Source organism: Apostichopus japonicus, chromosome 1 (assembly GCF_037975245.1).
Source record: "Apostichopus japonicus isolate 1M-3 chromosome 1, ASM3797524v1, whole genome shotgun sequence".
In the NCBI taxonomy this organism is placed as follows: Eukaryota; Metazoa; Echinodermata; class Holothuroidea; order Aspidochirotida; family Stichopodidae; genus Apostichopus; species Apostichopus japonicus.
The window spans coordinates 20,206,896-20,231,760 of NC_092561.1; the positions used below are offsets into that span (position 1 = coordinate 20,206,896).

The 24,865-nt window shown below is 37.4% G+C and overlaps 4 protein-coding genes across 7 annotated transcripts in view; 2 read left to right on the forward strand and 2 right to left on the reverse strand.

Annotated features, from left to right (window-relative positions):
* Window positions 1-24,865, forward strand: part of LOC139970852 (small subunit processome component 20 homolog) — a 175,865-nt gene that overhangs the window by 91,887 nt on the left and 59,113 nt on the right. The gene's annotated exons all lie outside the window — the stretch shown is intronic.
* Window positions 1-24,865, reverse strand: part of LOC139970765 (uncharacterized) — a 151,619-nt gene that overhangs the window by 79,186 nt on the left and 47,568 nt on the right. The window contains exon 8 of one of the 4 annotated variants that reach the window (XM_071976780.1): window positions 960-1,622. The exons of the other annotated variants lie outside the window; for them this stretch is intronic. Coding sequence (XP_071832881.1) covers window positions 1,005-1,622 — 618 coding nt within the window. The 3' untranslated portion in view covers window positions 960-1,004. Of the gene's footprint in view, window positions 1-959; window positions 1,623-24,865 lie in introns of those variants that run through there. 4 annotated transcript variants of the gene reach the window in all.
* On the reverse strand, window positions 8,620-11,115 carry LOC139970845 (uncharacterized). The gene has a single exon (XM_071976886.1). The coding sequence runs from the start codon at window positions 11,107-11,109 to the stop codon at window positions 10,195-10,197; it is 915 nt and encodes a 304-aa protein (XP_071832987.1). The 5' UTR covers window positions 11,110-11,115; the 3' UTR covers window positions 8,620-10,194.
* LOC139970750 (small subunit processome component 20 homolog) overlaps window positions 22,254-24,865 on the forward strand; it is a 137,556-nt gene continuing 134,944 nt past the window's right edge. The window contains exon 1 of the mRNA XM_071976728.1: window positions 22,254-22,437. Within this exon, the coding sequence (XP_071832829.1) occupies window positions 22,366-22,437 (72 nt within the window). The 5' untranslated portion in view covers window positions 22,254-22,365. The remainder of the gene's footprint in view (window positions 22,438-24,865) is intronic.

Genomic DNA, 24,865 nt, shown 5'->3' on the forward strand with positions numbered 1-24,865 from the left:
ATAGAACTTTAAGTAAGAAGAACGATGTCATGCGACATGCATGCAGCCATTCTTATAACTGGTGGCGCTTTGCTTGTATTGCAAGAAAGTTACGAGGCGTAATACAAACACTAAATCTTTGACATAACTGAAGTGATAAAGTTGACATCACAAAATCACTCGAAATGGTGATATCAAGGGCCGCATTTTGGTGCCAAAATCGTCAAGTCAAGTGAGAGTGGGCTGGAGTTTCGCAGATAATTCTTAGGAAGGGACAATAGTACTTTCATAGTGTCGTCTGCTCAGCTGCTGTATTCTTATTTATTGGACCCTGGATATTGTTAGCCTAGGCCCCTAGACCGGCTACAGCTGGTTTTTGTGATGTGATATGACTAAAGCTTAATGACAAATATTATCACCACCTCATCTTTCTTAAAACTGTATCCTATATGGATCTATAGATCCATAGATCTACATGCCAGAATACAGGGGGGTAGGGAGCTTCCAAAAAGTGGGGGGGGGACAACATCAGAGGGGCACTTTCTCATTCCACCACCACCACTCGTTATGCTATAAACCAATTAAACGGCCAAATCACTTAAATATATGATGTGTTAGTATGCTATCAATACTATTATGGTTCACATGACTCTATCAACCTACATCTGTACTTCTGTCCATCTATAATTTAGAACTTTACCCCAAAAATCATCCTGTGTTCATTCCTTGAACAAAAGACTTCAGCAACCTGGGTTAAATACAAGTCATCGGGCCTGGGACGTTTATTCTAGGAAAATAGGCGTAGTCTAATCTAGGCCCATGTACGTAGCCTTGCCCTTAGTGTAACTTAGGTTAGCCTATAGGTCATTACTTAGGCCATAGAATATCTCAATAATATCTATTAACATATATCTAGACACATATATCCAGCGGACACACTTCATTTACTAACTAAGAAATCAATAAACCGTCACAATAGATCAGTGTAAGTATTGAATTGTTTATTCAGAATAATACACAGTGTATTATTTTACACAGTCTTCATAGACTGTTTGAAGTAAATATCTGTAAATGATAGATTGTATATAATGATTATTAAAATAAATTGATGCAATCATTCCAAGAGCGTAGAAAACCTTTCCAACACCTGGTCCAAGAAGAGCTTCTGTTTTCATGGAAATTAGTTTGGTTATTTTTATTAGTTTGTTTATTATCTTAAATGTCATATTGTATTTTAATTTCAATTTTGATGGCATACATAGGCCTAATGGTATTGATGCATTGAAATTAGCTTTGATTTCTTCATTAGTTTGTTTATTTTCTTGAGTATTAATGATACTTATATGTTTTTCAGATTCAGTCGGTCCATTCATCTGTAATGTTAAATTTTTACCTTTACGCTTTTGCTTACATTGGTTTTCGTTACTAACATATTTTCTAGACATACTATTACTTATATTATTATTACCATTACCATATATCATTTTCATGTCTTCATATGTATGATAATGTAACGTATCTGCATTATAAGTATCACTATTTCTATCATTATTATTTTCATTTTTATAATACGTATCTTCATTCTCCTCATGATGAATCGCTGCTCGCGGAGAAGTGCTGTAATTTTCATGCTGTTCCATTTGCTGAAATGAAAAAGAGACAAAAAACAAAACAATAATGGCTATATCAGATTTCGTTAATGGATTTATCTACACAAAGCTTGGTAGGATGATAAATTTGGTAGCAGATTTACAAAGGGGATGGACGCTGAGTGTATATTAAAGTAACATTCATGTGACAACCAATGCATTCATTATCTTACAGAAGAAATAGTCAACCTTGTTAAGTTGAAAATCAATCTAAATCTTTCTTGTTACCTACTCGAGGTATGGTTAATTGAATGTAACATTCTTCGACCAGCTTAAGTCTCAATTCTTCCAGTGAGTGGATCACAGTAAATGGTCTGTGAAATCGTAACGTCCGATGTTTATCAAGAGTGTTTCTTTTCTTATTGTAATATTGCTATTCATCTACAGTATTCTTGACATGTGATACATTTCGAATGTTAGCTTAGCTGTGAATGTTCTCTGTATATATAATTTCATTCAATGAAAATGCACTTTTTGGTATAAATTGTACACACATTGACAGTTGGGTTGCTATGAGGACATCAATCCCTCTGTTCTTTCCTGCGGCATTCACTAAAAACAATAAGCTTCTTTTACATAATTTGGTACTCCTACACACCAAATATGAGGTCTGCCCATGACTCCCTTCAAGAGATATCGTGTTTACGAGGTTTTCACAATTTGACCCCTGGTGACTCCAAATGACCTTTGACCTCCACCAAAAAATAGGCTTCTTTAACTTAATGTGGTACATCTAAATATGAGGTCCTCCCAAGCTTTCCTTCTTGAGATATTGTGTTAACAAGATTTTCCCAATTAGACCTCTGGTGACTCCAAATGACCTTTGACCTCCACCAAAAACAATAGACTTTTTGTGGTACTTCTATAAATTAAGTATAAAGTTGGTCCGACCTTCCTTTCTTGAGATATCGTGTTTACAAAGTTTTCACAATTTGACTGGTGACCCCAAATGACCTTTAACCTCCACCAAAACAATAGGCTCCTTGTAGTCAATGTGGTGCTTCTAAATACAAAATACAATTTGGTCTGAGCTTCTCTTCTTGAGATATCGTGTTTACAAGCTGGGCGCCACAAACGTACTCACACACACACACACACATACGCCATCATGAATGCAAAGGTTACGATTATCATCGAAACCAACAATTGTAAACTTATTGACAAGAGCTATGTACGCTTTCGAGAGCCTACCAACAGTAAGTTAATGGTTACATATTCGTTAAGTTTGAAGGTTGATTTACCTGTGATGCGACTTGCTTGTCACAGCGATGGATTGGCCTTGTATATCCCACTTCTTCCATGAGGGATAATCCTTTAAGATTGAAAAAAAGAAACATGCGTCACCATCATAACTATCATTATAAACACTGGAGTACAGATTTAAAGTTTCCCGCCCTCCTCGATATACAGACCTTTCGGGTTAGGTTATTCACATGTCATATGCAGTTTTAAAGAAATTTCCAATAATAACAAAAAACAAATGCAGCAGTAATGTATGTAATCTCAGAAGAAGGTTCTTTGCTAGGGGTTTAAATCAGTTGAATATGAAGTATAGAGATTCTTAGAATATATGTGGGACATCGCCACATAATGACCAAGAACAATTTAAGTCCTTTTGTGGCACTAATAGCATCTCCACATAATGACCAAGAACATTTTACTAATCATGCGATCCTAACACTGCCACACAATGACCGCCAATATTCACAAGTCCTTATGTGGGGATTCGCATGTCGCCACATAAAGACTAACACAGTTTGTTAGTCCTTAAGTGGCAATATACTAGTAAGGACAAACGAATATTGTTGGTATTGGCGAGTAGAAATAAATTAGTTGATCGCTTCTCATGCGGTGGGGCTATTCAAGAAAACGTGTCTGTTGGGCGCGAGCTACAAACGTTGTATATGCTCTAATATAAGGAATGCAATACAGTAATTAGTGTACGGCTACTAGCGCGACGCTGTAGCAACGCCTAGCAAACAACGTACGAACAGATCAACTAATCGAACTCAAGAAGCAACTTAGGCCTAGGCTATAGTTAGTAATTAGTGAACACATTATGGTGATTTGATCAAAGCTTTTGCCATTGATTTCATTTTTTTTAGTCAAGTTTACTAAATACCAAATGTTAAGTGTTATATAAAATGTTATGAAATCATCATAAGCTATACAGTTCCAGCATAATGGCGTTTCAAGTGTTTATACGGGTTACGTTGATTCACAGCATATGCGCCCTGTTAGTGTCACAGTAGTTATAAATTTAGCATAATTCTTTCGACATATTTTTTGTCCCTGCTCCTTCAAATTAAAAAAAAAAAAATCTTTACCTAATTATAATATGTATAAAAGTAAGTGGGCCTGATACAAGCACAGAATACAGGCAGGTTATTGAGCAGGGTGAACACAAAGATATGTAAGAGGATTAGAAGACAAGGGATGGAGAGAAGAGAGAAACCAACAGTGGGAAGAGGAGAGGTAGGAGATAAACTGTAGAGGGACAGAGACAGCAAAGTGTGCAAAAACAATGGTGGAATTGAACTACGAGAAGAGGGGTGACAGAGGGGGGAACACATTTGAAGGTACCATTTTGTGTTCACCCTGCTAATTGAACTGTCTGTATATTCTGTGCTTGTATTTGTCCATTCTGCCTCTGAAGATCCTGCTATGATCGAAACGTCTGGCCCACTTACTTTTACACATTCTCTTACGAAGGCTCTTTTAGTAGATAAGCAGTTTGCTAACAATTTTGTTTTATATTTATTCTAATTATAATATGGCGGATGCCCAGTTGAATGACATGAAAAGAGCTTCAATGGAACATAATCGAAAATGGGGTGAGAAAATGATTAGTGGACTGCTGCGATCTCTGTAGACTAGAAAGAACGCATATTTACAGCATTTAATACTATGAACATGTTTCTATGTTCATCTGTTCGAACATACGTTATGTGCTAGGCTAAGCTACAGCGCCGCACTAGGAGATGTACATGTTAAGTACTGCGTTGCATTCCCTATATAAGCGTATGCAATGTCTGTAGTTACGCGCCCAAACCAATTTTGTCGGTTTTGGCGTTCTATATAAAGGAGTCTGCGTGCTGCGCTAGGCCGGAATTTATGCGCCCAAAACTACACGTTTTCTTGAATAGCCCCACCGCATGAGAAATTATCAACTATTTTTTAGTTAGTCCTGATGTGGTTACTCTCATATCGCCACACAAGGACTAATGCAGTTCATTAGTCATTATGTGGATAGTCTCATTTCGTCGCTTAAGGACTAACGAACTGCCCAGTCCTTATGTGGATACTTGAATCGCAACATACGGACTAACGATCTTAAATTGTTCTTGGTCATTATGTGGCGATAACTTTGTGTTCACACAATGACTTAGGTTTATATAATTATTTTTCGCACTTTTGTCAGTTTTGGCGTTCCATACGTTTATTCCATTGTTCCCATGCATTCTCTTTGCTGTGAATGTGAACTATGGAGAACAGTACTTTTGGTGAACTGAACCTTTTTGTGATATATATATATATATTTATATATATATATATATATGTTAGGAGGGGGAAATCCGTAGGATGGCTGATTGGACACGGGAAACTAGGATGAAAAAGGTTAAGAACTGCCGATCAAGACACTAAGCTAGTATACATTTTGCTATCGTAGACATCGCCTCATTAAATGCACATTGATAGTTACTACAATTACTGACCTTTTTTATCTCTGCTGAGTTCGTCTGCCAGTTCATCTAACTCAACCTTCTTCAGGGCATCAACGAGCCTAACGTACCAATTCTTACGATACCTGATTCTGTGGCATAGCAGACGGTTTGCAGCTGTCCTCCCAGCATGGTCGTATTTGCATTGTATAGCCTCCTGCAGAGAATAATAATTTACAAGAAAAATTGTTATTGCAGACATGAGGTAATGCAGGCCCATTGAAACCGCTACCACAGGAAGGCATCTTCTGAACCGCTATTCAGTTATAACCCCAAAAAATATATATATTTAAGTTAATGATTTAAGGGAAAAAAGCAATTAGGAATAAACCTCATTGTCATGAATTTAATCACCCAATTCATTTTAAAATGTGCTCTGTTTTCACGGTTGGAACCCCAAATGAGGGGCTCCGCCCTAGCAGACTTTGACACCCACACCCAAATTCTTGCTATACAAGTTTCCCATTTGTTCTGATGGGCCTGAAGTAATGTATGCTGTGCACGGTAATCAAGACTTGTGAAATTTAGGAAGCCAATTAGAAAATTTTATGGTATAATTATCTGTCATGCCATGAAAGTTCTGTTGGTTTAAATCATTTCACACAAACTTAATATGAATTCATATGAAAGCACCTTAGTTATTCTTTTGTTGTTGCCAATGTTTGTGTGACATGCAACATTAGCTACTGTCTTACAGTACCTCAGCAAACATGAGGACAATATTATGTGTGAATTTCGATATATATATATATATATATATATATATATATATATATATATATATATATATATATATATACATATATATATATATATATACATATATATATATATACATATATATATATTTATATATATATAAATATATATATATATATACATACATACATATATATATATATATATATATATATATATATATATATATATATATGTCGCATATATATGTCGAAATTCACACATAATATTGTCCTCATGTTTGCTGAGGTACTGTAAGATCTGAAATATCACAGCTCAGATCATCATTGTTATAATAATTCTTAGTCAGTTTGTGGTAAGTCACTTAATATCAATGTCACATGTTCCTCAGTGTGTCCCTATTTTAAATTGCTTGGCTGTTTGGTTGGATTATGACATAAGACTAAACGTCTTGTGTTAGATCAATACTTTAACAACACAAAATCATGCACTTCTCTACAAAGAGAACCATTGACTCACGGTTGTTGATTGTGGAAGAATGTCGCTTAACAGGTCTACAACATCCATTGTTGGCACACTTCTATTAAATTTAGCAACAAGTTCATCCAGTCGTTTATTTCTTCTTTGGCAAAGCTCATCCTCTTTTGACTTTTTACTCGTTTTTCTTCTCAAAGGGTTGTTTCTGTTTATTAGTTTAAAGCTTTTTCTGCGATCCTGCAAAAATAAGAAAAAGTTGAAAGTAAAAAAATCCCATAAACATTATAAGTTATGACTTTATCAACCTCCCAATTTATTTCTGTGGTCTGATTGTAATGTTGCATGATATCCATAAGATATGAGCTGTAGTATGGGACGAACATGTCACCACATGATTCAGGCTTCAGGCTACCATAACATGTACTGTATAGTGTACGGTGATAGTGTAACCACATGGTTTAGGCTTGTCCCCAACCCCCTGACACCATGTAGTGCAGGCTATATAGTGTACAGTAAGCACATTAATATTCACATATCACCACATGTGCTATGGCATAGTTCAATTTTATCTGATTCATTTAATTTAGTGGTAAGACTTACAAATTAGGATTGTGGTGCAATGACAGTTTAGTAATTTAATAAATCTCACTTAACAACCAGTTTTGATACATGGAAGTAATCAACTAATTGACATCAAAAGATAAGAAAGTTAGATGAAAAGTTGCCTTAAAGCCTTAAAGGTCTGTTTTATTGGCTCTAATTATAGCACGCTATAGCTAGGAAAGTTTTGTGATTACTGTACCTAATGGACCTGCCACGGTCGTTAGTAATCGACCTTAAGCTCAACAATTAGCTTGCATAGCTTCTCAACACCATTAGACTCTCTGTGTAAACACTGTGTGGAAATATGTTCATGTCTACAGTGTATTTAATCATACAGTGTTCACAAAAAGACCCTCATACAAGAACAAATATATGTGGCAGGCGTTGCAGACTAATTGGCAAAAAGAGGTCATTTTACGACCAAGGCAGGTCGGTTATGTAATCTCAAGAAACCTTTCCATGACAGCATGCTATACTGTAGTTGGAGGTCTATACAGCTGAGCACAATCCACACATGATATGGGTTACGTTTTGTGGTGATTCCATCATGCAAACTCTCCAGAGAATTCAAATCATGTATAGCATAATCTTTTTCCGACCATTTTCCACAGAAGTGCAGCCACGATGGGATTGAGAGGGGATGAGAAATACAATATTTGTAGCGGGCTGCAGCAAAGAAATGACCCTGAACATCAAGTTTCGGTTACGGGTTGTTATTTGGTCTCTGATAAAACCGTCAAAACTTATGTCTTCCTTGGGGGACTGAACCCAATAAATTTACTTAATTAACTGAAATGATATCGCTAGCGTAAGAGTTAGTAGTAGCATCAGCGTGGTTAAACTACATAGCAACAACAAAATGGATCTATTTTTAGAAAGGAAAGGGCGGAAACTAGCACATTGCTAAACTATCAACGTTAGGGATGGCGACTGTAACACTCCCACCAAATTACTTATTAAAACAATCACCCTTACATTGGCAGTAACAAGTTGAACTACAACTTTGAGAGAAGGAATTTAAACTCAGTCGCAGAGTTAAATACAATATTACGACTTTACAGTACAGTCAATGTCCCAACAAGAATTACGGTGACCTAAACAAATAACAAGAACTGGTCTGCAAATTAACCCAGAACTCCTAAGAAGTAAGTCGAAAACTCGAAATAATAAAATCTTACTACTGTAACTCTACCATGAGAACACCTTTTAAGTACAAAATATGTCAATGATAACATCAAACCTGATAAGTTAGGTCTCTTGAGCCAGAGAGAGATCTCTCTCATGTTCGACAAGGAGAAAAAGTTTTTGAATGGGACGTTCCAATATGGACAATTTTTTCCTGGGTTGTCCCTTTGAATTTAAATCTCTAGAACCAACCTTAACCCAAGCTCTCCTCACTAGACCATCCTCACTGGCAGTAGTTGATACTATAACACCAAAGGGCCACTTCATGCGTGGAGTGTCATGATCCTTGACAAGGACAACGTCACCGACTCTCAGGTTTCTTCTTGGAAGACTCCATTTTCCTCTCTCTTGCAAGGTTTGGAGGTATTCGCTCAAAACTGTTCTGCAAGACACTGAACTCTACGCCATCTTCTTCTAGCATACAGGTCTCCCTTCACAAATTTTCCTGGGGGTGGCAGGGCAATGGTGGGCTTCATGGTAATCAGATGATTTGGTGTCAGTGGCGGTTCAGCAGCGGGATCTGTCATATTTGCTGGTGTTAATGGTCGGCCATTGATGATTGCCATTGCTTCATACAAAAACATTTCAAAGAAGCATCATCTAAGCATCCACGGTACAAGACTATGGTACTGTAGCGTTGAATACCTTCCTAACTGATCTGATCTGGCGCTCCCATACACCTCCAGCATGACTTGAAGAAGTAGCATTGAATACAAATTCACACTGCTTCTCAGTCAGATAGGCTGTCATTTGGTTAACATCTTACTCTTTCAAGGCAGCTCTCAACTCATTGTCGGCTCAAATAAAATTGCTTCCATGATCGCACCTTATCTGTGATACTGCACCCCTAATGGCGATAAAGCAACGTAGTGCATTAATAAATGCGTCAGTAGTCAGATCTTCCACCATTTCAATGTGAACAGCTCTGGAGCAGAGGCAGGTAAATATCAACCTTTAGCGCTTGAATTCCTTGCGGTTCTGTTTTATGATGAAAGGACCAAAGCAGTCCATACCACAGAAGCTAAAAGGAGGGGATGGCTCAACACGATCCTCTGGCAAATCTACCATATTCTGCTCTTCTACAGGTCTTCGAAGCCTCTGCAAAGAACACACTTTCTAGTGAAGGTAGCAACTGCCTTACTTCCACCAGGGATCCAATACCCTTGCCTTCTGATTTCGTTAATTGTCCTGACCTCTTCCCTGGTGTTTGGCCAGACTGTGGCAGTGGGCAATGATCAATTCAGTCATGTGTCCATTTTTATGCAGTACTACAGGATGTTTCTCATTAAGTGAGAGCATGGACTTTCTCAAACGTCCTCCGACTCTGATCATGACATCTTGAATGAAAGGGTCGAGGGTGAAGAGTTTGCTACTCGATGAAACACCCCGTTGCATCTTCAGTGCTTGTAATTCTTCCTTGAAGGGTTCTTTCTGGGCAAGCTTAACCACAATTTCTTTAACTGTCAGGGACACACTGCCAGTCTCTCTACTAGCAAGTCTTCGAATCCTGGCAACAATCCTATTAAGTCGGCTCCAGTCGGAGTACTTAGATAGCCTCTCCAATATATCACAGGCTCTTGTCGCTGGAACACTCAGAGTCAGAGATTGGGCTCTTACTTCTGGATCTCCCATGATAAGCATTGGATCTGTAGAGCAATCTGTGACCGGATCAGCCCTCCAAAGAAACCCTGAACCAGTGAACAGTGGCTTAGCTAGAGGTTTTGGCGCCCGGGTGTGAGAGTAGAAAATTGCGCCCCCCGCCCCACACTACTGAAAGATTATTAAATTGCGCGCGAAGCGCCAGAAAAGTTTGGTTATATTTTTCGGGCAAGTCGTTACGTTACAGTAATCTAGCAGTTCCTTCTTAGTATCACTTCCCTCTACCATAAGAATCTCAGGTAATCTCTATCTTCGGGGCTGACGTGAAACCTATGAAACATCTTGGCTACATTACACATCACTGCTACTGGGTGCCTGCGAAACCTACATAACACTACGAACAGATTGTTGGTGAGAGTAGGACCACACAACAGATGGTCATTTAGTGAAGATCCTCGATATTTTGCTGAACAATGGAACACAACTTTTAACTTGTTATGCTTCTTTGGGTGGTATACACCATGATGAGGAATGTAGTAGACTTCACCGGGTTGCCCTCTGTCAGCAACCTGTACAGCGTCACCATCCTCCAGCATTCCTTCAACAAACTTTACATTGTGTTCCTTGTAGTTGGGATCACCATCAAGTCGCCTTTTGAGGTGAGACATTCTGATTGCAGCTAACTTGTTTGTTGTTTGGCAGGTATGACCGTGACTTGAAAGGGGAGGCATCTCAATGTGACCTTTCTCATTTACTGCAACACTACTCTCTAAAATTTGCAAAAACCGTATATCATCCTGGGAAATGCTGTTACTTTCGTGCTTCGATTCATTGATTTCCGATTCAAACACATTTAGAATATCACGAGGAGTGACTGGTGGGGCGTCCTCCAGACTGATGCGATGGCGAAACCCTGTTACCTCTGTTGAATCAACTGGTCCAAGACTTCCTACCACACTCCACCCTAAGTCGGTCTTGACAACATATGGTTGATCATTTTCACCGGTGATTACTTGGCATGGAGCAAGGGCAGCAGAACAGTTGTAGCCTATTAACAGTCCTACTTTACAGTTCATTAATGGTGGCATTTCTGATGCAATGGATGTAAGATGATTCCAAGTTTTGGCTGTCTCGCAACTGGGAATATGATTCTTGTATGCATTTGCTAGATGCATATCCACGAACTCGGAGATCATTGGCTCTTTTGCTTATAACTGTGGATTCCTTGCCTCTCATCGTGGTTAACTCCAGCTTTACTGGATCTGTAGGTACTAACAACTCTTCACAAATCCTTCCATCTATAAAGGTACTGTCACTTTGTGTGTCTAGGAGCGCATAAACCAGCTTCTCTGTTTGAGTACTACTAATGCAAGACACCCACACCGGTAACACATTTGTTGTGCTTGAATGACCATGATGTGTAGTAAGGCCCACAGCAGCATCCGCTTCTTTGGGATCTCTCTTTACTTCCCGTGCGAATAGTTTTTGGACCTTATCATTGCCATGCAAGGCGGTAGGATGACGTCCCTTCCCATCTGGCAAGAATGACGGGATTTACACTGCTTGGCAAAGTGGCCAGTACGTAGACAGCCAAAGCATCTTTTGTGCTCTTGGATAAATGAGTTTCTGTCACATTGCTCTTGTCAGCAAACACTGTGCAGGATGATAGGTAGTGCTCTCCACTGTAAAAGGGGCAGGTTTTGGTCCTTTCTACAGGTTTGACACTGGAGCTGGAATATCCCCCCCCCCCCCCATTTGAATCATCATTAATTGGGACGTTGAGACCATCTGTTTGGAGACTTTCCAGCACCTTTGACTAGAGCACGTGAAAGTTTTCTCTTCTCCTCCCCTTGTAATTTACTGTCACGGGCTGACTCTGTTCTCTTAACTGCCAAAAATGATGCAATTGGGTTGCGTACAACTCTTGCTTCCTTCTCAACAAATGATACGAATTGCGTGAATGTAGGGTAATTATGACCCTCATATAACCCTGCAGTCACTACTCGGCCCCAGCGGCTTTTCGCCCAGTCAGGAAACTTTGCTGTCATTTTTTTTCTCCTTGCAATCGTTGAGAATGCTAAGACCCTTCATATGAGGCATGGCATCACGGCAGCTGTTGAGGAAGTCTGCATTTTTCTGCAGTGCAACATTGTCCCTAAGACCAACCTTCGGCCATTTATCCAATATGTCACGACAAGCTTCCTGCACTTTGAAAGGGTGACCATATCTCTTCTCCAATGTCTCCCATGCTCTTTGGTAGTCACTTTCGTTAGTCCCATAGAAGCAACCAGCAGTAGATTCTCTTGCCTTTCCGGTCACATATTGCTGCAGGTAATAAATCTTTTCTTCTGCACGTGTTCCCTTATTTTCAATGAGCGTCTTGAAACTTCTTTTGAAAGTCACAAATTCAATTGGATTTCCAGAGAAAGCCTTCGGAGTTGGCACGGGTAGACGGCTGCGGTCCATGGCACTTGTCAGGGCCTGGGCCAATGAGGATTCACTAACTGGATTATTCATTGACTCACCACCGAGAGCATGACCAACTGATAACTTCAGATAGGGTTCATCAGCGTAGTGAGGAACTAGGTTAAAGCTAGCAGCCAAGGGATTCAGACGCACAGGTTTATCAAGGCATGTGTCTTCTGGGTCCTCAGCAGCTTCTGACAAAACTTCACACTTAACTTCAGTTATTCTCACAGCTGCATATGCTTGCATAGCTTCCAACTTCATTTTCTCTTCTTCCAATTTAATTTGCATTTGAAGAAGTTTTGATTTCTGATTTTGCTCCTCCCTTAAGGCCTTTGAAGCAGCTAGTTCGCAGCTTTCTCTGTATCTGCCTTCGCCTTCATTGATGAAATGGTGGATACCTACACTCATTCGGGACTGCACAGATCGGTCACTGATAGACTCGCCAAATACGGAAGGATGAGCACATTTCAATCCTCGTATGTGTTCTCTTTCTTGATGTGTATCGATCTCTTTTGGAGATTCAAGCCTACGTTGTGTTAGTGCTTCAGTCAGGTCCCTCGAAATGGCACAACAATTGTCGACCTTGGACACAGTGACCTTGTCCAGATGTTCGAAACCGGTAAGGAAGGTCTTAATTTCGCTGTAGGCGTTTGACACTTGTATCGAACGATACTATTTCTGTTTTTGGTGACATATTTTGCCTTACTCTAGAGATCAAACATGATGCTAACCAACTCGAAAATTATTTGTGATTCCTAAAGCCGGATCTCGAAAGAGATACTTTGAACAGACTTTATGTTCATGAAATGGAAGTAAACGACAAAGGCAAATGAATATATATACTTGAAAACGTAATGAGTTAGAAAGTCCAGAATAGTAAAAAAAACTTCCAGCCTCCACCGGGATTCGAATCCGGGCCTCCCGCTTTGTACGCAAACACCCTAACCAACTAGGCTATGGACGCTGATTGTATGTCCAGAGTTTCGAAACCGGTAAGGAAGGTCGTAATTTCCCTGTAGGCGTTTGACACCTGTATCGAACAATACTAGTTCTGTTTTTGGTGACATATTTTGCCTTACTCTAGAGATCAAACATGATGCTAACCGACTCGAAAATCATTTGTGATTCCTAAAGCCGGATCTCGAAAGAGATACTATGAACAGACTTTATGTTCATGAAATGGAGGTAAACGACAAAGGCAAATGAATATATATATATAATTGAAAACGTAATGAGAAGGAAAATCTAGAACAGTGAAAAATAACTTCCAGCCTCCACCGGGATTCGAATCCGGGCTTCCCGCTTTGTACGCGGACACCCTAATCAACTAGGCTATGGACGCTGATTGTATGTCCAGATGTTTGAAACCGGTAAGGAAGACATATATATACATATATATATTTAGGAATAACGGAAAAACTGTTAAACAACTATGCTGCATTTAGAGAAAGGCTGGATCTCGAGTGAGATACAATAATTAAATTAGGTAAGTGATTGGAAGTAAAACAGCCAATGTTTGGTTTTTGCAGAGCTTTCGAGCAAAACTAGCTCTTCTTCAGTGTGTATATATATATATATATATATATATATATATATATATATATATATATATATATATACATATAAATGAAAACGTAATGAGAAGGAAAACCCAGAATAGTGAAAAAAACTTCCAGCCTCCACCGGGATTCGAATCCGGGACTCCCGCTTTGTACGCTGACACGATAACCAACTAGGTCATGGACGCTGATTGTATGCCCAAAGGTTCGAAACCGGTAAGGAAGGTCGTAATTTCACTGTAGGCGTTTGACACCTGTATCGAACAATACTAGTTCTGTTTTTGGTGACATATTTTGCCTTACTCTATAGATCAAACATGATGCTAACCAACTAGAAAATCATTTGTGATTCCTAAAGCCGGATCTCGGAAGAGATACTTTGAACAGACTTTATGCTAATGGAATGGAGGTAAAATGACAAAGGCAAATGAATATATATAAATGAAAACGTAATGAGAAGGATATATATATATATATATATATATATATATATATATATAGGCCTCTAAAACAGTCAATAGGAAATGTAAACATCAGTAACACTTGAGGTAAAGTACCTTAAGTGAGATAATTGAAATGGACGAACATTGCAGTTGACTGGGCAATGTGAGATATAACCTTGTAATTTTTTTTTAATCATGCAATTAGGTACTTACCTCTGGTTCTCCATGTAGTTCGCACAGTATGTGTACCACAAACGTAGTTGGGATTCTCCGTTGTTTTTTAAATGATTTCTTAACGTTGTAAAATTTATTTTGATTTTGATTTTTTTTTGATAATTTTGTTGATTTTTTTTAATATTTTTCTGATGATTTTTTTTTTTTTGAATTTTTTGTTGTTGATTTTGTTGTTGATATTTTTGTTGATTGAAAAGAATTATTTTTTTTATATTTTTATTTTCACTGCTTTTAGCAGCTTTTCTGTTGGGTAAAAGGAAAGGAAAGATATCATGTTAACATGTGTGCACCATAAAATTTAATATCTGAGATAATGTTTGGAAATTAAACACATTTAATCAAATCGATCAGCTAAACTGCAAAGAAGACCAACTTGAGTTGGAAAATGGGTACATCAAAAGTTGAAATTTAGAATGGCTTTAAAGATAAAACTGCCATGTTAAAGAAATATACTCAAAAATCAATTCATCATAATTTAATGACAAGCTATAAAGCAATTTATCGATGGCTGATTGCTTACGTACATTGCTAGGTGCCGACCTTATTGTCAGGTCAAAATCATAACCCCATACAATTTTGCAAGGCAGAGATATAAATGAGAACTGTTTCAAATTTGGTGATATTTGTCTAATAGTATCTGACAAACATGCAAAACAAAACGTACAGGACATCCTCAGCTAATAATTGTGATTGTACTTCAAGAATACCTCGACAAGAAGAGTGTAATTTAATCTTTTTGTACAACATTTTCATGGTGATGTCATAGCTCGTCTATACTGTAATCCTCTCCTTGAAGATATAAGTGATTAGCCAGTAAAAATTACTTATATATTGCAGTATATATCGGACAAGTCACACATTCACTTATGTACTGATGTTAGACGAGGACAACACTAATAAATAATTTAGTCTTTGATCTCACATCAGAGCTTCCGGTTCTATATGGAACTTGTTTATTTCATACGATGTAAGTTTAGACTTGCAATTGTAACATAAAGGAAAACTCTGGTGACAGACAATTTGACCCCCCCCCCCCCAAAAAAAAAATTCCAAACATATTTTACACTTTATTTGAAACCTAATTGTATTATACATTACTCATAGAACGTGAGATAAGTTTAATTGAATGAAGCCAATTTTGGCTCACTAAACTCTCTATCTGTACTAAACTCTCTATCTTTAATTCTTGGAATGGCTCACAGTAGATATAGATAAATGTCACCATGGCAAACAGCTTGACTGATATAAAAATCTTCTTATCCATTGGTTTATCTCTATGATACACGTGAAATGTTTGCCTAGCTGTCAAACATCTCTGTATTTAGAATTTTTTGCAAAACGCAACTTTCAAGTACAGATATTTTATTTCTCTGTTAATAAGTAAGCTAAACATTATTTCGAAAATCGAGGCATATCCAGCTCAATTGATGTGATGAAGTCATTCATTCTGCTCTTTGGCAAATGCATTCACAAAAGAACCACGACCACAAAACCAAAGGAAAAGGAATTGGAAAGACAGTCATATGTATTATGAAATATGAATTTCTATGAGGATTAAATTTTTGTCCAGAGTAATAGACTTATAACATTTCTAACTTTTTATTTTATAATATTAATAAGGAACGAATTTCAGCCACTGAATATCCCTGATCATGTTGCCCATGATAAAATGTGCACTGTAATAGTCTGGAATAACCTGTACTTCCCCTTTACACTCCTTATCTTGAGTGGTTCGGTTAGAGGAAAACGATGGTTATCGATCATATGTAATAAAATATGGTTAGTACATATGTAGGCAAAACTCTATTTTGCAAAAGGGTATTTAATGTAGACACTGTACTAAACCTACATATAGTATACATGTACATGCATATATGGGACTATTAGTCTGCCACTGTGCGACCATGACGATCACTTCCTCTTTCCCATATTCTGTGGCTTTATAGTAGAGGCCTATTGTTATGTTAAACTGATAACGTTGTATTATGTGAGCAATATGAGTATTCGTGTGCAATTAACAGTATGTAAACAGTTTTGTGTGGCAGATACAAATAATCTCTGTTCAAGTGTAACAAAGCATGCGATGCCCCCTTATTGTAGAAGGTCCTTTCAGGATATTTATAGTCTTCCACAAATTCCCGAAAATGTTGCGCAACTTTGGAACTTCGTCATATTCCTTAGTTTTTTTACTTAGTGTTAAGAAATTATTACCACTATGTTTGATTATGATTTGTCATGAACATTTACGTTTCAATATCCCTTGGCAAGTTTACAGGTATGAAAGAAGGCTTTACGTAGCCTATCTAATGCAATGTTGTTTTCATTTGATGCCATCTTATATATAAACAATTTTTACGAATACTACCGTCATTTAATTGGATACCTACAATGGTCTACATGTTTGAAATAATGTCACTCTTCAAAATACAAAATGGCGTCCCTATAGAAAATTCAAACACTTTCTTTACTGTTGTGCAGACTATGAGATAGGATGTAAAACATATGGATACAGATGATTAACCAGTAAAAAATAATTATATATTGCAGTATATCTGACAAGCCACACATTCACTTATGTATTGACTACACGAAGACAACACTAATAAATATTTTAGTCTTTGATCTCACATCTCTGTATTTAAAAGTTTATGCAAAACGCAACTTTCATGTACAGATATTATATTTCTCTGTTAATAATTTAGCTAAAACTTATATCGAAAATCAAAACATATCCAGCAGAATTGATGTGGTGAAGTCATTCATTCTGCTCTTTGGCAGATTCATTCACAAAAATACCACCACCAGACAATCATATGTATTACAAAATATGAATTACTATGAGAATTAAAGTTTGGTCCAGAGTAATAGACTAGGAACATTTCCAACGTTTTATTTCAAATAAGGAACGAATTACAGCCGCTGAATCTGATCATGTTGCCCATAATAAATGTGCACTGTAATAGTCTGGAATAACCTTTACTTTCCCCTTACACTCCTAATCCTGGGTGGTTCGGTTAGAGGAAAACGATGGTTATCGATCATATGTAATAAAATTTGGTTAGTAGCCTATATATGAAGGCAAAACTCTATTTTGCAAAAGTGAATTTACTGTAGACACTGTACTAAACCTTCACATAGCATACATGTACATGCGTATATGGGACTATAACTCTGCCACTGTGCGACAATGGCGATCACTTCGTCTTTCCCATATTCTGTGGCTTTGTAGTAGAGGCCTGTTGTTATGTTAAACTGATGTATAATGTGAACACTATGAGTACTCGTGTGAAATTTACAGTTTACACAGGTTTGTGTGGCAGGTACAAGTATTCTCTGTTCAAGTCTAACACAGCATGCGATGCCACCTACATGTTTGAAATAAAGTCACACTTCAAAATACAAAATGGCGTCCCAATGACGATCACTTCCTCTTTCCTTTTTTTCTGTGGGTCTACGGTATTGGTATGTAATAACTGACATTTGCTACACTTCGCGCTAACCAATGGGGGTTGGTGCTACGCTTAGGTAGTGTCCTGATGGTCCCTTTTGGCAGATGGCCCACCAAATAATTTTGCTTTAATGAAAACGCTCTGGTTATACGCACATCATAATCATCTCTATGTAACATTTATAGTAGGCCTAATATTTAATAATTCGTGGTATTTATCAAGTGCCGCTCTATGGATTACACAGCTACGGCCAAGAAGCAATGAAAACCAAGGAACAGTAATTTTATTGATAAAAAAAGAAATGAAAATATTCAATAAATAACGCTGACAAATGGATTTTAAAAGGTCTAAACTTACTTCTTAACAGTATTCGCCATAGCTAGTTCGTTTTTGAAACGCGTCACAGACAATGTCTTGGTTGATAGTGTAGTCTACTGATACTGAAAGAGCGCCATCAATTTTTAATAGGGAGAAAACGAATAGCTGAGTGTCGTGTCAACTTTATTTGGGCAACTTGCTCTTCCTTACTTTTTATCATGATATAGTCGATCCACGGCCACAGATCCGACAATGGCGACGAGGATAAGTCATAATTGACATTAGTTGTATCAAAACGTGAAATGGCGGTAAATATAGACTTAACAATAGCTGTCTTCGATGTAACAGGTGACGTCACAACCTTAGGCCCTAGGTGGTCGAGATGGACACGTGCATTTCAGTACTACATTGTAGGAAGGGGAGTTAGCGATACCAAACAGAAAAAGGCATTGTTACTACATTCAGCGGGAATGGCAGTGCAAGAAATTTGTGAGACACTCAGACACTCAGAAGGTACTTTTGAGTGGGGGGCTAAAGACTGATGGCCGGCCTGTGGAAGGGGTCTAAGGGGAATTTTGGTGTTTTTTTTTTTTTGCATTTCCACTGAGGTGGCCTCAGATGCAATTTGGTGCTCCAAAAATGAGACTTTTTTTTCTCATTTGGATATGTAAAGGGGTTTTCTGACTTACACGGTTCCTACGCCCTTGCACTCAGAGATCCAGGACCTCCTACAGCCGCAGGTGAGACAGATAGCACCGATGAGTACGAAAAAGCATTGCGTACACTAGACAGCTATTTCAAGCCGAAGGTTAACATACCTTATGAAAGACATATGTTTCGCCAAATAGCACAAGAGAGTAACGAAACAATTGATTAATATGTAGTGAGACTAACAGGGAGAGCAGAAAACTGTAATTTTGATATTTTTTTCAGAACGAATCAGGGATCAAGTGATTGTATGTCAACAGAACTTCGAATTCGAAGGAAATTATTAGTTCAAGGGTCAGCATAAACCCTCACTGAGTTACATAAAATTGCAAGATCAATGGAGGTAGTTGATTTTCAGATCAAACGAATGGAACAATTGGTAGCCAAGAAAATGGGACATAGGCGACAACAGTGAACAGAGGGAATGACGGACAGACATTAAGTAAGACTGCAAATCGATATAACAAAGATAAGGGACAGAACAATAGGTCCAGTACAAACCGTAGGCCAAGGTCTAATTATAAACAAAGTGACAATGATTCAAAGATCTGTTTTCGTTGTGGAAAAGAAGGACACATAGCTAGCGGGTTTCAGTTGTCCTCTGCACATGTTTCTTTCTGCACATTACTTTCCGCTGAAAAAATGCTTGTGCGGAAAACAACTTTTTTCCCACTTACCTGTACACTATATTTTTCCTCAATTTTAGGATACCACATTCAGGATGATGAAAATACCATGAGAAAATATCAAAGGAACGTCGATAAGGATGGTTAGACTGAGTTCATGTCAGAACAGTTAAGCTATTTATCATTTACAGGAGGCTTGGGGTGTTTAGGGATTACTTAAAAAAGTATGAGGCATAATATTTTTTTTTCAGACTGGCTCACTCCATGGGGCACAGTGAATCATTAGAAAAGAAAACAAACCTAGCTAACTATATCAAAAGATCGACAAGCAAATTAGAAAGCTCAAGGTGATTTAATTGTTATTTCTTATTTATGTTAACGATTTTAGTAACGTAATTCCTAACGATAATCTGAGGCCCTTTGTTGACGACACCAACGTGCTTGTCCATGACACAAATTGTGTAAACTTCCAATCCAAGGCCAAATCGACTTTAGGGAAACTAAAATATTAGTTTGACGCAAACAAACTTACACTACACCTTGGCATAACCAACTACACAGTATTTCACTGTAGAGAGCATGATTTACTATGCACTAGTCTACTCTAGAATATCCTACGGTGTGGAAACGTATGGTATGACCAATATTTCCGTTCTAAAGCCTTTACAAGTTCTACAAAATATAATTCTAGAAAGGACCACGTTCAACCACTGGCGTTTTCCTACTAATACTCTGCATAGTACTCTTGGTGTCCTCAAAGTCAACGATGTTCATATTTTCAAAATGTGTTCTTTTGCTTACTGGCAAATACGTTAACAATGCACTGCCTCGTGTCTTTCGAAATATTGTACACCCAAGATTTGGGTCAGATATCCCAAACATCACGAGAACAAATATACTATTCTCTGTCACTAGACACCGCTCTAAACATGGAAAGTTTCTGCTAAACAAATACTGTTATGAAATGTGGAATAATCTCTCAACTGGTATTAGACATTCGAAATTATGTGCTTCATTTAAGTATAAACTAAAGAGTTATCAAACTTCAAAGTACCGTGATTGATATTATTGTCATTTTTTTGTCAATTTTGTTTTTCTTTCCTATTTTGTTGTTATTTTCTTTCTTTTTCTTTAGGGTTACTAGCTCTGATTGTTTGTTGCTGGTGAAGAAGCACTTGAAGATCAGATCAAGCTTAGCATACCACTGTTAGAGTAGGTACCATCATTGAAACAATAGGTACTGTACAGTATCACACTCTGTAGTAGATGGGTTTTCATTTTAGTTTCTGTATGTGCAAACAAGAATTCATTCTTTACCCACAGTACGTGATGGTAAATTATGGGTTTCTTATTTTCATGTCCCTCACTTTACTGGCATCATAACGTTCCAATTTTATAATAGACACTACAGTACAAAACATTTATTCATAAAGAGGAAAGACAAGTTTTATGTAAACTGACAAATCCAACCATATCATCAAGGAGAAAAGCAAGGATGAGATTTTGAAATGAAAATATTTGGCAATCAAGATAGTTGCTAGATAAAGACATCCCAGATCCCGCTTGAATTTCTGTTTCACCAGATGTTATCCTCTTTGTTCCATTTTCTGAAGTAAGAAAGAGTTTATTCCACAAAATTTAAGTCTTCCCGTTAAACACCCCATATCTGAAATTTAAGGAAATGTGGTTGAGGTACTCAGGGAATAAGTCAAGTCTTCAAACTTTGTGCTGCAGTTTTTGAAGGCTCTGTAATTTATGTCTAATTAAGTGCTAAGGTTCATATGTAAAGAAAGTATGTTAGATATACATCTCTGGACTTTACATTTGAATAACACTTTGCAATGCAATACTGGATGAAGTATTTCCCCAAGATTGGCTTCCATTAGCAAGGAATGTTAAAAGTATTAGAATTTTTTGGCTAACTTTGTCACATTGCCCAGGTCCTGAACGTGCTTTTCAGAGTCTTGGGAAATCTAAGGATACTTTGTCACTCTATGATATTATAACTGCAGTGCAGATATCGTGGACGACGTTATGAGAACAGATTTGATTCGACTTTATCTTCATTTTCTTCTTCTTCTTAGTTTGGTGGTTCAAATTGCCCGAGATCTCCAAAAGGACATGTGCCCTCACTTCCGAGAGTTCTCTCTCATCATTGTTGACTTGTTGGACACCCAAGATACTGATCAATTGAGGCCGCTTTCAGACACTGGGCTACCTCTTCAAGTTTCTATGGCGATAGCTTTTTGCAGTTTGGAATAGGTCTAGAGAGTTTTGGTTCATGGTGAGGTTTTGAACCAAGAACCCAGATCCTGTGGGGCAGACACTCTACCACTAGATAATATATTGATACTGACTTCACAAGTGCAGATGCTAAGTTTATATCAAAACAGTTTCATTTGGATCAATTGAAGTCTGATATATTACAGTAAATACTTGGAAAATTTTCTTCACACAAAAATTAGTCGCTTCTTTTAAACTAAGAATAATCCATATCATGAATCAAGTACTATTTGTTCTAAAACTTATCAATTATGATGATTTGTTTTGTTCCCCACCTTAAAATCTTTTAGGTTTTACTCAGTATTGCTCACCAGTGACAGGAAGGAACAAATCCAGCGGTTTGCAGCGGACAGCTTTGCATAAATGATGAGGAAAGTGAAAACCCAAGATGACTTCTTCGAGTTCCTTTTCAAAGATCTTACAAAGAATCCAGATGTAAGTAGAATCCATTTAGACTCCCTTCATTCCCTCGACTCATTCACGATTTAGTTCTTGTAAGTGTGGTTATGACATTTTTTTCCATTTTTATTATTTTTTGTTGCTGATTAGTTGAAGCTTTATCTCAGTGAGTAGCAAAATGGCTTTGTTTTCCTAAAAATCCTTCTAAGACAGTCCCTTATGCACCGTCATTGCATATTCATGTGTAAATTCTTGGCATTGGTTGTTTGGCAATTACCTTGTTGCTGCAGTGAGCCATATGTTGCAGTGCACACCTGTATATAGTATCTATCCTATGTATGTTTATGTATGTATCATAGCAACATGGCATACTTCCAATAATCTGCAGAAAAATGTGATTTAAAAAAAAAAAAACGAGAAAAAAACCCAAAACAATATTGGCTCTATCAGATTAATAAAGCTTGGTAGGAGGATGACATGTGATACATTTTGAATGTTAGTTTAGCTGTGAATGTTCTCTGTGTATAGAATTTCATTTAATGAACATGAATTCTTTGGTATAAATTTTACACATATTGACAGCTCGGTTGCTATGAGGACATCAGTCCCCCTGTTGTTTCCTGAGGCGTTCACTAACCATCACCTCATTGAATATAACCCAATTTTGCTCTTGGCAGGGATACTACCAGAAGGTCAAATGGCTGAGTACTTCATTGCAACACTTTATTTGAAAACATTCAACGGTAACACTGCAAATAAGGCCATTACCCAGTGTCTTGAAGAGATCAGCATAATTCTCCTAATGAAGGGGAACTGACCTTCTAGTTCAAAATCCATTCATGCTTTACTGTAGCAGCTATAAGGGTTTCGGAACTTGATCACTATTGGAGTAATTTCAATAGTTTTAATTTGTTGACGGACGAATGTCCATGCAGTACAAAGCAATTATTAAATTTAAATAAGCTGAACATTTTTGATATTGTTTTTACAAATAAAATTTGACGTCCACATACAACTATGTAGCTCTTCCACTCTCTTAGGTGAAGCTACATACCAAATACGAATTTCAACCAAGATGTACTGTACGACGTTTCATATTTACAAGATTTGTTTTGAGAAATCTGATCTATATATGCTGACTTCGTATGGCATAAGAAATCCACCAACGTCAACAGGCTTATTGTATTCATCAAAGAGATCTGCATCATAAATATTTACCTCAACCAAGATATCTCTTGAGTGACAGTGTTTACAAGTTTGTCTCACTTTGACTTCAGTTGACTCCAGAAGAGAATATGATTCTTGCACCTCATACTTTTTAAGTTACAGTGTCTAATAGCAAAGGACATGTCTCTCTCTCTGTATACCTCACGATATGTATCAACACAAAGAACCGATTCCTTTTGCATTCAGTAAAAAAACAGTGTAACCTTATTGACAAGAGCTATATTTACGCTTTCTAAAGTATACCAACAGTAAGTTAATGGTTACACATTCGTGTAGTTTGAAGGTTGATTCACCTGTTATGCGACATCGGCAAATTTGATATAAATATCTCATTACGTTAATGTTGAAGTTTAGTCAATAAATCTATATCTCGACCTCTTTTGAAACAGATGTACAGTACCCTATATACCATCGTATTCCTGCCTCGGAGTAAACAACACCATATATAGTGTGAATAATGATTTCAAATCTACGACTAACGATTAATTTTAAGACACTGATTATGTGTCAAGTGGGTCTGTTAATATTGTCCACATGTACAATTTTCTTCTGCGGGTTGAGCAAACCTGGAGAGTAATTGGTGAGGGAAAGTGTCGGTTTCTTTGAAAAGTGTTATATTGTTCACCTTGCAAATTTCGTGGCGTTTTGTTTTGATAAAGTATTCTGACAAACCACAAACGCATTCTCAAACTGCCGCCCACCTTTTTAAAATTAGTACAATACAGAGAGAACCAAAAATAGGGGGAAGGGGGGGGGGGTGATTTTCGAATTACATTTAGATTGATTATCCAAAACTATAGAATTAGGCTGTTGATTGCACATCATAACGCTATAGGTTTTAAAGTCGACCTGTAAAAATTTCCTAAAAGCTATTAGTATAGAAATTATAAAGCAAATACGAAGCATTGATTTCCTTTACTAACGTGATACACTAGGCTTGGTTCAGTGTCCGAATATAATGCATATTGTGTAGCCATTAGTGTCAAGATATTCATGAATTTCGTATAACTGGTACATGCTCCACATTATTTATATATACGATATGTTATATAACAATATTAATGAGCGCTTATACTCTCTGTAGTTATTCTCATGCTTTCATTTTTGTAATGATCGTGAAGAATTATTTTAGTCCGATTTTCTTTGTAGACAAATTTGATTGGAACTTATGTGAATCAAATGCTTAAGGTAGCATACACCTATTAAAAGCCCGTTGACTTACATACTAAATCACAGA

Coding starts and splice junctions, on each gene's coding strand:
- LOC139970845 (XM_071976886.1), bottom strand. CDS start 11,109: ATGATCTCCGAGTTCGTGGATATGCATCTAGCAAATGCATACAAGAAT.